We start from the raw sequence: 14,159 nt of genomic DNA, 5'->3' as shown, positions 1-14,159 counted from the left end.
GTTCACCAGTGAATCTCAAGTATCGAAAATTGGACTATTCATAGTACGAAATAGGGCATGTGTTTACACTGCATCCTATGATAAATATGACGGTTTTAGTCGACGGCCTTCAGGTCTAGAGAAGAACATAAATAAGACGATCGTATAAGGCCATTTGTGACTTATAAAAAGCACTGCGGTGTCTGACGCAGTGCTGAAACGTTCGGCTTTTTTACCACAGTGTTTTTTTTTTTACCATAGACTTACCCTGTCATGTTCACCATCCTGGCTGACACTGTGCGTGGGGTGTCGCGTCATCACACGCCCCACACCTTTACACCAAGTCACCTTACTATGCGACCGTACTATTACCCTACTGTAGTTTTACTATATTATAGCTATACAATATTATAGTTATACTCTACTATAGTTATACTGTACGATACTATACTATACGATACTAGTGCGTGTGTTGTGTGTGACTTACCCTGCCGTGTTCAGCACGTTGATGCACTCGCCAATCCCACAACCGGTAAAACGTCTTGTTACACCCTTCGCATGGGTACGTTTTTTTTTCCCCACGCACCTGCTGGTGCCGGACCAAATGTGTCCGACGGGAAAACGTTCGGGTGCACGTCGGGCACGTGAACCTAGCTCCTCCCTCCTCCGCGTGGTACGTCCGCTCATGCGGCAGCCAGGTGTCCCGCCTAGAAAAGAGCCTGGCGCACATTCTGCAAGTAAACTCACGTCAAGCTCGCTCCTCCCTCCTCGGCGTGCTGCGTTTGCTCGGAATTGCTCCGTCTGGAAAAGTGCCTGGCGCACGTTCGGCACGTTAACTCTCCCTTCGCCGAAGCCTCTCCTCCTCCTCCTCCTCCTCCTCCTCCTCCTCCTCCTCATCCTCCTCCTCCTTAAAGCCATGATGGGTTTTGACGAGGGAAGTACTTGTTAAGCCTTCCAATAGCGACACATTCCTCCCTCACTCTCCACCTTCTATTTATCCCGTTAGCGCGGACGTCAACAAAATTCAGGCGCCAAAAGTGCACGGTCACCCATTGGTCAGTTTTGGCGTGAAATGGAGCTTAAGGATCTGCTCAACCCAACTTTACAAACCGACGTTTTCACACCCATGTCACTCATTTGTCCGTCATGTATTACACGCCTCGCTCATGGGTTGCATAGCGCGGACATCAACAAACTTTAGGCGCCAAGACCATGTGGTCACCCATGGGTCCGTTCGCTCATGGATTCGTCAGGTTCCTCTCTCATGGGTTGCACAGCGGGGCCCTCAATGGAATTTAGCTCTGAGGGCGCCTTGCGCGTGACGTCACGCGCCTCGCTCGCGCCAAGACCGCGTGGTCACCCATGGGTGACCGTTTGGTCGCGAAGGAGCTGAAGGAGGTGCGCTCATTGGTCAGTTTGCGCGCCTGGCGCTTGACGTCACCACGCCGTCACCCATTTGCTAACTACATACTGCATGGCCTTACTGTGGGTTTACTCTCTACTAAAATTCTGTGTATATCTGTACATCAGATGACCTAGTCTATCTTATACCTATAGATATAACTTCCTGAACGAAGGCGTGTGTTCGTGAATTAAGCAGAAATAAGATATGTAGTTCAGACGTACAGTACAGAGAGAAAAACCAAAGCAGCGACGACAATGTGATAGCTGAGAAATAGTCACACGTATCCGGTGAAATACGACCCCTTGTCAATTTACCTTAGTTGGGGTTTTATCCTAACTGTTCATGTAAAAGCCCTGTAACGAATCCTGAAGAAGTTTACCAGTGATCCGAGTTAAAATTAAAGGTCAGCCAGTCGACTTTATTTACCGTTATTTTTTGTTGCTGTTGGCAGAAGATTTATCTTTTTTTACCATCAAATGGTTCGCACAACTTGTACAGTTAACGAAACGATGTACCTTATCTTCAGTGGGAAATTGGTATTTGCATATATGTGCACACATTTCCGACTCGGCTACCTGTGCGGCCAACGTAAGTGGAGTCATCAGTGGGTATTCAGATTTCACACAAAAAAGAATACAACGAAGCGAAAATGAGGCTCCAAAGGGAATGTCACGTGATCTACCTTCTAACACTGTTGAACGCGGCAGTCACAGAGAGCAGAAACAGAATCTAATGTCAATTCCAGCCACGTTTTGACGCCAGGGATCCCGTGTCCTCATACATATTAATGATATGCACCAGTGGGTCTTTTATCATGATGGTGTCACGAGGTTAAAAAATCTTACCCATTTGGGTCATAAAATTGCATGATGGGGTGGTTCCTCTTCGATTAAGTCTATATATTAATCATGTTAGAGTACCCTGTGACTGGCAATGTTGTCCAGAAAGCTCACGGCAGAATTCAAATGTTTGAATGCATTTAACTCGCTTCTTAAATCCAAAAAATTGGTTTGTCCGTCTGGTGAACCTTGCTTTATGTTTTAACTGTGTTTGACTTTAATCGCTTTGTTGAGAATAGATTAAAACATTTTGGTTGATTAATGTTTAACGCATGTGTTGCCTTTAAAGGAATATTTCATTGGACAGCCGCCGAAAAAAAAATTGCAACAGAATTGTAACGTGGACAATTTTCTGGTAGAAAATATTCATGTTTGTATATATTTATGGACGTCTTTTTTCACCGTTCTCATCTAAGTGTCAAATAAAGAGCGTCTGAGAGTTTAAAATGGATCAGAACTTGGGAGATAGCACCGCATCCCGCATTAGTTAACAAACATGGTGATACGTATTAGAACCATCGGAAACTAAGCTGAAATGCGCGATTTGATTGGTCAAGAGTTAGTTGCCCTAAATTACGCAGTCAAGACTAAATAACCCCAGAGGTTCCCAATATTACGAGATTACGATCTGTGCAACTAGAATACTTCTTTACCGGTTCTACAGATGTAAGTGTAGATGTAGCGGAGTACAACGCTATTTTTCTATTTACCTTGAGAGCATGTACTATATATACAAAAGCATATAGGCGTATGGTTTTTGGAACGATTTTCATCAGAGAGAAGTCCTGCATGGAGTTAGCTACATGTGAATGTACATTTGGAAAACACAAAACACATTTTTATGCACAAACAAGCCTATTTGTTTTTTAAACGACTAACTTAAACCTCCGTTAAAAAAGGAATTTTCAAAAATGTCATGACTCTAGAGAATAAATAAAACGTCTCGGTTTTGTGCGAACGGTTAGTCTTCGATTAATAATCGTATCTAAAGAGTCTTCCTGTTGAAAACCATCGCGGATGTATAGTAAAGGCTGTCAGCCCAATATCTGCAGCGGAACTGGGAATCCAATGCTCAATTTGATAAGAAATTGCCAATGATTGATTCATCTTAAGATAATTCAATAATGGGAATGAAATCATCATTGGCTACGTTCTAATTTAAAGAATTTATCTTAGGCAGTATGTTAAGCCTTCAGTAATTTCACGGGTAAATGGAACTGCGGGATAGGGAATTAGATTGTGTGCTTTCAGATTTGAAAACGTTGACCTTGATTGGCCAAGCTTGTAACAGAACAATCAAAGAACCACGAAATTTCCGTGGTGATCAATATAAAATTTAAAAAATAACCCCACGGCAAGCAATCGTTTTCTCCAATTTATTACAAAACAAAAACACTCCAAAAAACAAAAAAAACAATGACTGGTTTTAGCTTTTAATAAAACTCAACTACAATTTGTATGATTCATATTTTGACATGGCATGACACCATAATCACTCAGTCGGTTAGTAAAAAAACTTTAACATTTGTTCGTTCAACTCCATGCAAGCACAAATAAAAAAAAATGTCCAAAAAAGAGACCTGTGGGATGACATTTAAAGATGCAGACAGAAACTATTTGCTTATATAAAGGTAGTGACAAGTAGTGAGATCAAGAAAAGATACAAATTCCGTGTCTAAGTTGGTAAAAACCCGTACCTGTGTGTCCTAATGATTGAAAGGCAGGCGCTTCTAACGACTTGACCCATATACCGCCCGCACCCGCCAATCCCGAATAAAACGTGACTATGGCGTTATCAGCTACACATTGATTAAACGCAAAAAAAACACTAATGTAAAGTGCATATGTTAGATGAAAGACCATTGACACTGTTCAGAAAAGTATTTGGATTTACTTTTTATTTTTTTAGGATTTTTTCAACTTAGTAACATGCATTTGAAACTTTGAATCCTACGATGGCCTTTTCTGACCATATTGCGACCAGTGACGTCGTGTAAGGTTTTTACAAATTATTCTACTCCTTTGTGAATAGCGGGCTGTGTGTAAATATACTTATTAAATAGAGATGACCTTTCAAACAACATCGAATGTGTCACGCAACATACCGGCTTGTACGTTTACCTCCACGAAAAATGCGCCCTGTTGATTTTTTATTTTTGCAAATAAAAGGATTTAAACTAGCGTACGAGTTCGATTTGTTTTTATGATTAATATGTAGGTGAAATATCGGTATTTATTTCACACAGTGAGAAGCGTGCTATTTCACACCGTTTTAGATATTACTTTTGACTTTACAAATCCTATACATTCCTACATCTACGTCACGCAACAACAAAACACGACTGCATTCATACGCTGCTTTGAAAGTCAACTGCTCAGTTTGCCGTTGATTGGTCAAAACTTCACAAGCAAAACTAAGGATGTGACGTCACTGATACCCTCTGATGGTGAACTTGGTGTTTCCAAACCATTTGGAAAAATTCTAAACTAATCGAACTACTTTCCTGGTCTTTCAACCAATGTACACTTCGTCCTGGTGTTTACTTTGCCTTTAAATGTTGCGTTTTTTTAATCTTCCATAAAGTAGTAAAACTATTTTTTCCGGTCAGCATCTCGATCAATACTCTGCACACTTGGCCGGAGCTTTAGAGCTTGATGCGAGCTGGCTATCCTGTTGAGCACCGCATTGCTTGTCCTGAAGAAGAACGTAATAAAACAGTAGATAATCACCGGTAGGGGCTCATGATTGCTAATCAACTTTCTCTGCAGTAAACACAGTTTCTGTAACGTTGAAGAACAAACAGTTGTTGCATTCATAAAAAAGCCGCCTTCTGTAGAAAGCAAATCCATTTTTGATGAGTTTCTAAAGTTTCAAAGGCTTGTAGAATGGCAAGATTTAACGGCAACAAAAGGCGGATCCCCGCTATGAATATGTACATTCCGCGCATACATATAGTTCTCGTGATTCAACCAACATGATAAAAAACAGATTTGTCTTCGACTGAAGGCAGTTTCCCATTAAAAACCCAAAACTTTATCTGAATAGGGATCTTAGAAATTAGCCACTAGCTACCATGACTTGGTTTAGCACAATACTTGTTGTTTTATACACTTTCTTTAATTTCAAAAACATTCCCACAAAGATAAAGGTTTCATGGAAATAAATTGGTTTAATTTCCCCCAAGATTTGCAAAACATGGCAGGATAGGAAATCAACAAAAAAAAAAAACCCAAAACTTGATTTGGGTATGTAGATGATCGTAAACGGACCATAAACCCAGTCAGATAAGTCTGCTCTTATCCAGAGCAGGTTAACGAGTCCATGCTTAGCATGCCCATCAATCTACCATTGGGAGGCAATCGTCTGAATTGTTACATACGCCCGGCTCTACCCGACTGCCTTTCCATCAAGTGTTCATTTCCAAAGACGATTTCCACAAAACCCAATCCCCATATCAAATGGAGGTTTGATTAAGGCTACCACGTGACCCGCCTGATCAAATCGGCTCACAATCTAGCAGATAAGACGAAATACAACATCTCACGTGATATGACTCTGCTAGTTGTTTTGGCGTTTATTCTCACCCTTCCCAGAGGGCACAGTAATTATGTAGACGTGTGATTTTGATATTTCCCGGAAAGCACTTAAAACAGCGTACAGTATTGGAGTCGTCGCATTACGGCACGCCGTACGTACAAATCAATTCATCTGAACTTTGGCAAATATATATATATATATATATATATATATATATATATATATATATATATATATATATATATATATATAATATATATATATATATATATATAAGCATTTATTTAAGGAAATTCGCAAGATAAGTGGGGTAAGTGATTTTTGTGGATAATTTTCATGTTCGTATATACAAAATTATGAAGGTAGACTATGAAGGTATCCACAAATATTTTAGGAAAATATCTGTGTTCGTATTTGACTGGTGTTTATTTCACCAATACGACGGCTGTCAGGTTTATGGATAGAGAAAATCAGAGAATTTGGAGCCCTGAATAAAACCACTGCATCGTGTCTGACAACCTCCTGACACAAAGGTGCAAAAAAACAAAAGTCTTAGTTGGTTTCGAATCGTTGAACCTTTTGATGCGGAGCTGCATGATTATCACCTGACACAGACAGAGGGGTCCATGGGAGAGCTCAAATGCAGCAATAAAAGTTTATCTCATAGGTATTTAGCGGTGGTTTTGAGAAAATCCGACCAGAATACTAGTTCATTACCGGATGTGGCCATCTGGTTACCAGGGTAACATGGTCAGAGCTTAACTCAACTCCCGACCTTTGACGAACTGACAGCCCCTTGGAACCCGGCGGAATACATCGAACACTTTTATTTGTATTATTTCAGATATAGTACTGAACTAAAGTCAAATACTCTGCTTTGTTCAGAGATATCCAACATGTTAATGGATGAGTATAATGTAAAGTAACTTACACAGCTCAATGCGCATGTACAGGTATAAACAGAGATTCTGTGACAAAAAAAGAGTACAAAATGACAACGTGTAAAGTGCAGTTCCTTCTGTTCCCTGTGAGTGTATTTTTTTTTAATTTAACATAATATGTTTTCGATGTGATGGTAGAATACATTAGGGGGCCTCAATGGCCGAGGCGGTTAACAAGTCCAGCGTGGCACAACCACCCAGGAGCCTCTCACTAATGTGGTCGCTGTGATTTCAAGTCCAGCGCATGCTGGTTTCTGCCGCTGAACGTGGGAGAGTCTTCCAGCAAGCCACGGATTTCTCACGAGTTCTGCCCTGTTTTCTGTCGTACGGTGTAAAACACCAATCAAATAAATAGAATACATTATGTTATTGTAGCCTAATGCTGTTATGGAGTGAGTGAGTGAGTGCTTGGGGTTTAACGTCGTACTCAACAATTTTTCAGTCATATGACGACGAAGGAATCATTAGGGTGCATGCACGTGTAATGTGCCTCCTTGTTGCAGGACGGATTTCCACCGCTCTTTTATTTAGTGCTGCATCACTGAGACGACTTACCGAAGGCAAGTAAGCCGCCCCGCCCGAGCCATTATACTGATACGGGTCAACCAGTCGTTGCACTATCCCCTTCATGCTGAACGCCAAGCGAGGAAGTTACAACTTCCTCTTTTAAAGTCTTAGGTGTGACTCGACCAAGGATTGATCCTGGATCTACCGGTCCCGAAGCGACGTTCTACCAACTGTGCTATCCGGGCCGGTCTGCTGTTATGGATAATGTAATACCGGAGATGTAGCAACAATACCCGAGTTGTAGCAACAATATCCGATGTGTAGCAACAATACCCGAGTTGTAGCAACAATATCCGATGTGTAGCAACAATACCCGAGTTGTAGCAACAATAGCCGAGCTTTAGCAACAGTACACGGGGTGTACCAACAATACCTGAGGTGTAGCAACAAAAGTGTCCCGTTGGAATAACAGTACAGTTCTGTCACATAAAAGATAATACTTTGTAGCAAATAACATAATGTAGTCTAGCATCACACAGATAGCACAGTATTCTGTTAATTTAATAGTTAGTTTTTTATTTTAAGTGTACGGCTCTGACATGAATGAAATAATTTTTATGCTCACCAAGTTATGTTCGCTGAAAATATAGCATTTTAGCTGAAAAAAGTCACTAATACAGTTGCTACCTGACAAGCGTTGTCGTGTATGTGAAGTAGTCTTCAATAAACTGGTCATTTAAATCTCACGATGCGTGGCCGAGGTGTTTGGTCTGACAACGCGGCGCAAAGACCCAGAACCTCTCACCAATGCGGTCGCTGTTAGTTCAAGTCCAGCTCATGCCGATTTCCCCTGCGACCATACCTGGGAAGGTCTACATCAACGTGCGGATGGTCCTGGATTTCGCCCAGGCCCTGTGCGGCTTTCTCCCACCACAATGCTGGCCAGCCCCCACCCCGCCTTACCCCCAGGCTCTGCCCGGTTTCCTCCCACCGTAATGTAGCCCGCCCCTAGCTCTGTCCTGTTTCCTCTCGCCGTGATGTTGGCCGCAGTAATATCAGTATAATATTTTTTACTGTGGGGTAAAACACCATTCAAAGAAATCCATTAATCAAACAAGACATGAACTTGAAACAAATTATAAACGCCGTATTTATTTACTGAATTGATGTATGTTGCTATGCTTAACAGTTTTTTTTAATTATACAAGTTTATGGGTGGAGAAAAACGGTTAAACCACCGGCCTTTGTCAGGTTACTGCGGTCTTTTTCCTCTTCTGGCGTCACAATTGCATGATGAAAAAGAAGTCGTCTTTAATCAGCGGTGCCTTTAATCAACTTGGTGCCTCAAATACCGTCGACGGCTTTTTGTCACAAAGGCCTAACGTACCTACTAAAAGAACGGAGGAACGCCAAGGCCTAATACACATACAAAAACGGAAGAACACCAAGGCCTCATACACCTTAAAAAACAACAGAGATACACTAAGGACTAATACACCTACAGAAAGAACGGAAGAACACCAAGGACTAATACACCTACAGAAAGAACGGAAGAACACCAAGGACTAATACACCTACAGAAATAACGGAAGAACACTAAGGACTAATACACCTACAGAAAGAACGGAAGAACACCAAGGACTAATACACCTACAGAAAGAACGGAAGAACACCAAGGACTAATGCACCCACAAAAAGAACCGAGGAACACCAAGTACTAATACAAATACAAAAACAACAGGGAAACACTAAGGGCTAATACACCTAAAAAAGAACGGAGGAACACCAAGGACCAATACACCTACAGAAAGAACGGAAGAACACCAAGGACTAATGCACCCACAAAAAGAACCGAGGAACACCGAGGACTAATACAAATACAAAAACAACAGGGAAACACTAAGGGCTAATACACCTAAAAAAGAACGGAGGAACACCAAGGACTAATGCCAAGGACTAATGCGCCTACAAAAGGAAGAGAGGAACACAAAGGATTAATGCACCTACAAAAACAACGGCGGAACACCAAGGACTAATACACCTACTAAAGCGGAGGGGTACCAAGGACTAATGCGCCTACAAAAAGAAGAGAGGAACACAAAGAATTAATGCGCCTACAAAAAGAACGGAGGAACACTAAGGACTAATGCACACACAAAAACAAGGGAGGAACACCAAAAACTAAGGCACCTATAAAGAAAGCGGATGAATCAGAAGTACTTTTCCCACGGATTGAACCCACATCTTGTGTGAGAGAGGATTGGAGTCGTCTGCCTTCGCACTAAGTCACTTTCGTCTCTCCATGCACTCCACAGCAGGAAAGTCATTGGCCAGTTGTTTTCTGTCAATGAATTAACAAGAAATTTAGTCCAGCACAAGTGATAATGGGCTGTCATCTTTGAGCGTCGGTAGCTGATATAGCTGGGATAGGCCAAGTGTTGCGATCCGAGTTGGTCTCCAACCCCCATTAATTTTCCACAATCGACAATGTTAACATTTAGCGCAGTCCCAAACATTCTGGGGCCAATAAGCTTTGGTGTATACCTGAACCAGCCTGTGAGAAGGAAGCCCTAAAATTCTTGACAGGTTGACCGTCAAAATCTGGTCCTTTCTATGCCGGCAACTGGGAGGGGTGCCTAGCAACACCAAGGTCACGTCACCCACAGCCTCGTCACCACCTGACTCGTTGTATTCTCTCGCCCAGAATTTCAAACTTTCATCATTAAAACTCATACCTGCCCAAAGGTTCGACAATTTCCATCATTTTGATACCAGGCATGCATACACCAAACCTGGCAGGCTGGCAGCGAAAAAAGACTTTACACCCTAAAACCCTTTACACCCACAGAATTACATTCCTCCTCCCGAGAAACGGAAGTGTTAATAGGGTCGTGATTCCAGTTTTAGGTGAAGTATTGCCAGGTCTTTAATACAGAAATCTTTCCGGCTACTTTGTTATTGAAAGACAAAAGACAGACTAAATGAAGACATCGTTATAAGATACACCACGTAAAACTATCCGGATTCCTAAGCTTGAATGTATAAGGATCATATTGGTTTATTCTAACTCGTCGTTGGACAGAGAATTTGTATAGGTTAGGTCGCTCTCACTGCGTTGTTGGGGCATAGCGAATTAACCAGTGGGCGGTGCTCAAAGGTCCGTTTGCACAGCCTGGAGTGCACATGTAATATTCGTCAATACTTTACCAAAGTTTGGTGGTTGACTTCTGGCATTCGGGTTTTCTCCACCTGTAAAACTGAGTGCAATCGTATGAGTGAACAGTTCTTGTGTATGGTACTAAACAACAATGAAATTTGTTTGTTTGTTGGTTTGGGGGTTGGGGGGGGGAGTTGTTTTAGCCACGTGTTTAATGGAGAAATGGCTCACAATATATTATGCACTTCGCCAGGGATTCCCCGCCGCTGTGGCCTAATGGTCAGGCGGTATGCCGTGAGGTATGGACACCTGAGATCAAACCAAGGTCTTGGCGCTCAGCACTGCGAGGTTAAATTAAGGAAACACGACTAGTTGACCTGGTGTCAGTATAATGCGACAGGGTGTGGTATCATGTATGGTGTTTTTCATATGATACTTCAGTGGTGGCAGCACTTTGGCGGCATGGACTCGCCCTGCTACAAGACGACACAGAATATATACATACTCCTAAGGACTCCTCGCCGTCATATGATTAAAAATTACGACATAAAATCTAAAACATACATACATACAAACTTACATACAAAGGAACTCTAGAGATAAAGGTAGAAATAACTGCTGTAGCGCAATCGACGCCAAATTTTGTAAATCGGGCTCATGAAGTCTATCTTAGAATTCAACATTTTTAAATGCATTTTATTCTACTCAGGGAAGTTCTTTGAAAGAAGCGATGGTAATTTTAGACAGGCATTTTAGCTGTGTATCTGAAGCTGAAGTATTTTTTTTATCTTTTTTTCTCTCAGAAAATACGGCCAACTTGAAGTTGAGCCCATAATATCATCAAGCTATTTTCGGCCAATCGCTTCTCAATTCTATGTCCGTCTGGCTAAGTATCGATCTCCGTATGACTACGGCATAAAGGAGAGTTGTGTGAGATAGAGTGTCCTCGATTGTTCCCGTACAAGCACCCAGACGGTGTGTGCCTGGCACTGAGAAGACCCTATAGCAGATTTTTATCAGAGCATAAAGCAAAAGAGCTTGAAAGTGCCTTTGAAGACACGATAACGTGTTCTCCCTGCCCTCGGGACGAGTTAGAAGTCCTTTAAATTTTGAGCGATGTTCTTTTAAGCTCTAGCAATTGCAATCTTATTATAAACGCCTTTACATTTCTATGAAAAAGCCCTTATCTTTGCAAATTGCCATCAGAAAACTCAATTTTATGCCATTGCGCCCAGAGAAATTGACAAAACAGTCAAACACTGCCACAGTGTCGTAAGATGTAAAACCCAACAGTCCCATGTACCCTTTAATGGGTACAGAAAACTCATACCATAAATGTTCATCCACCAATGAGTACTTGTCGAATACAAAGATAATACTTTCGCCTTTGTGGTGAAGGTACCATTTTTCCAGTTGTTTATGTTACTGTGGATGTACAGGGATAAATGCGTCTGTGTTGAGGTGTACCTTTTCAGTTGTTTATGTTACTGTGACTGTACAGGGATAAATGCGTTAATGTTGAGGTGAATCTTTTCAGTTGTTTATGTTACTGTGACTGTACAGGGATAAATGCGTCTATGTTGAGGTAAACCTTTTCAGTTGTTTATGTTACTGTGGATGCACAGGGATAAATGCGTCCATGTTGAGGTGAACCTTTTCAGTTGTTTATGTTACTGTGGATGTACAGGGATAAATGCGTCCATGTTGAGATGTACCTTTTCAGTTGTTTATGTTACTGTGGATGTACAGGGATAAATGCGTCCATGTTGAGGTGAACCTTTTCAGTTGTTTATGTTACTGTGAATGTACAGGGATAAATGCGTCCATGTTGAGATGTACCTTTTCAGTTGTTTATGTTACTCTGGATGTACAGGGATAAATACGTCCATGTTGAGGTGTACCTTTTCAGTTGTTTATGTTACTGTGGATGTACAGGGATATTGCGTCCATGTTGAGATGTACCTTTTCAGTTGTTTATGTTACTGTGGATGTACAGGGATAAATACGTCCATGTTGAGGTGTACCTTTTCAGTTGTTTATGTTACTGTGGATGTACAGGGATAAATACGTCCATGTTGAGGTCTACCTTTTCAGTTGTTTATGTTACTGTGACTGCACAGGGATAAATGCATCTATGTTGAGGTGAATCTTTTCAGTTGTTTATGTTACTGTGACTGCACAGGGATAAATGCGTCTATGTTGAGGTGAATCTTTTCAGTTGTTTATGCTACTGTGGATGTACAGGGATAAATGCGTCCATGTTGAGGTGTACCTTTTCAGTTGTATCCACACTGAGGCTCTCCTTGTTTACATCTTTATCTTGCTGTACATGTACAAGGATACGTGTATCCACACTGAGGCTCTCCATGTTTACATCTTTATCTTGCTGTACATGTACAAGGATACGTGTATCCACACTGAGGCTCTCCATGTTTACATCTTTATCTTGCTGTACCTTTACAAGGATACGCATATCCACACTGAGGCTCTCCTTGTTTACATCTTTATCTTGCTGTACATGTACAAGGATACGCGTATCCACACTGAGGCTCTCCTTGTTTACATCTTTATCTTGCTGTACCTTTACAAGGATACGTGTATCCACACTGAGGCTCTCCATGTTTACATCTTTATCTTGCTGTACATTTACAAGGATACGTGTATCCACACTGAGGCTCTCCTTGTTTACATCTTTATCTTGCTGTACATGTACAAGGATACGCGTATCCACACTGAGGCTCTCCTTGTTTACATCTTTATCTTGCTGTACATTTACAAGGATACGCGTATCCACACTGAGGCTCTCCTTGTTTACATCTTTATCTTGCTGTACCTTTACAAGGATACGCATATCCACACTGAGGCTCTCCTTGTTTACATCTTTATCTTGCTGTACATGTACAAGGATACGCATATCCACACTGAGGCTCTCCTTGTTTACATCTTTATCTTGCTGTACATGTACAAGGATACGCATATCCACACTGAGGCTCTCCTTGTTTACATCTTTATCTTGCTGTACATGTACTTGCATACACGCATCCACACTGAGGCTCTTTCTTTATATCTTTATCTTGCTGTACATGTACAAGGATACACGTATCCCAACCGAGGCTCTCCTTCACATCTTTATCTTACTGTACACGTACTTGCATACACGCATCTACACTGAAGCTCTCCTTGTTTCAGTTCTTTGTATTGCTTTAAATTTAACACATATATATTGGACCGCTCTTTGAGTTCATTACGTTGATGCAGATGTAGATGTAGCTATATATACAGGTATCTGTGCCGGGCTTGCTGTACATCTTCATGGATATAGGGCCTACAGGTACCCATGGTAATCCCTCATAAAGCCGGTTATTATTGTGTCCGCTAAGCTAAAGACGAGCTGTCCTCATGTGTTATTGTTCAGCCCGTAAAGACACTGAGCTGTCTGGTGTAAACACGAGACGGATGAGCTATCAACTCAAGTATCACTCTGTAAAGAAAGCTGTCTTTCAGCTGAACGCTGTGTTTGAAACAAGTGACGGCTGTAAGTAAGAGGGGAATCACGCTAGGATTAGTTCCAGTTTGAAGGGGATCGCAGAATATCGATTTCGTTGTCTTTAAAAGAAAATGTCTGCGATCTCTATAAAAACACGAACAAATGGCTACATTAGAAGTCTGGGCATCCACTGGGACAAAACTGTCACTGAAGTGAATTACCTGAACGACCTGTTTCATTTAAATGCAGATTGCATATATTTATGGTACTTGTCACTAACGGGGCTTGTTTGCTCCTAAATAAAAA

At 41.4% G+C, this 14,159-nt stretch overlaps 1 protein-coding gene across 1 annotated transcript; it reads right to left on the bottom strand.

Annotated features, from left to right (window-relative positions):
* Positions 1 to 811: 811 nt before the first annotated feature.
* Positions 812 to 13,343, bottom strand: LOC135477760 (involucrin-like). The gene is made up of 2 exons (XM_064757963.1): positions 12,639 to 13,343; positions 812 to 886 (listed from the first exon to the last, which is right to left on the bottom strand). Exons 1-2 carry the CDS (start codon positions 13,341 to 13,343, stop codon positions 812 to 814), a joined length of 780 nt encoding a protein of 259 aa, XP_064614033.1.
* Positions 13,344 to 14,159: the final 816 nt, after the last annotated feature.

Source organism: Liolophura sinensis, chromosome 11 (assembly GCF_032854445.1).
Source record: "Liolophura sinensis isolate JHLJ2023 chromosome 11, CUHK_Ljap_v2, whole genome shotgun sequence".
NCBI lineage: Eukaryota > Metazoa > Mollusca > Polyplacophora > Chitonida > Chitonidae > Liolophura > Liolophura sinensis.
Note: the sequence above shows the minus strand (reverse complement) of the source record. Positions and strands in the feature narration are given on the sequence as shown.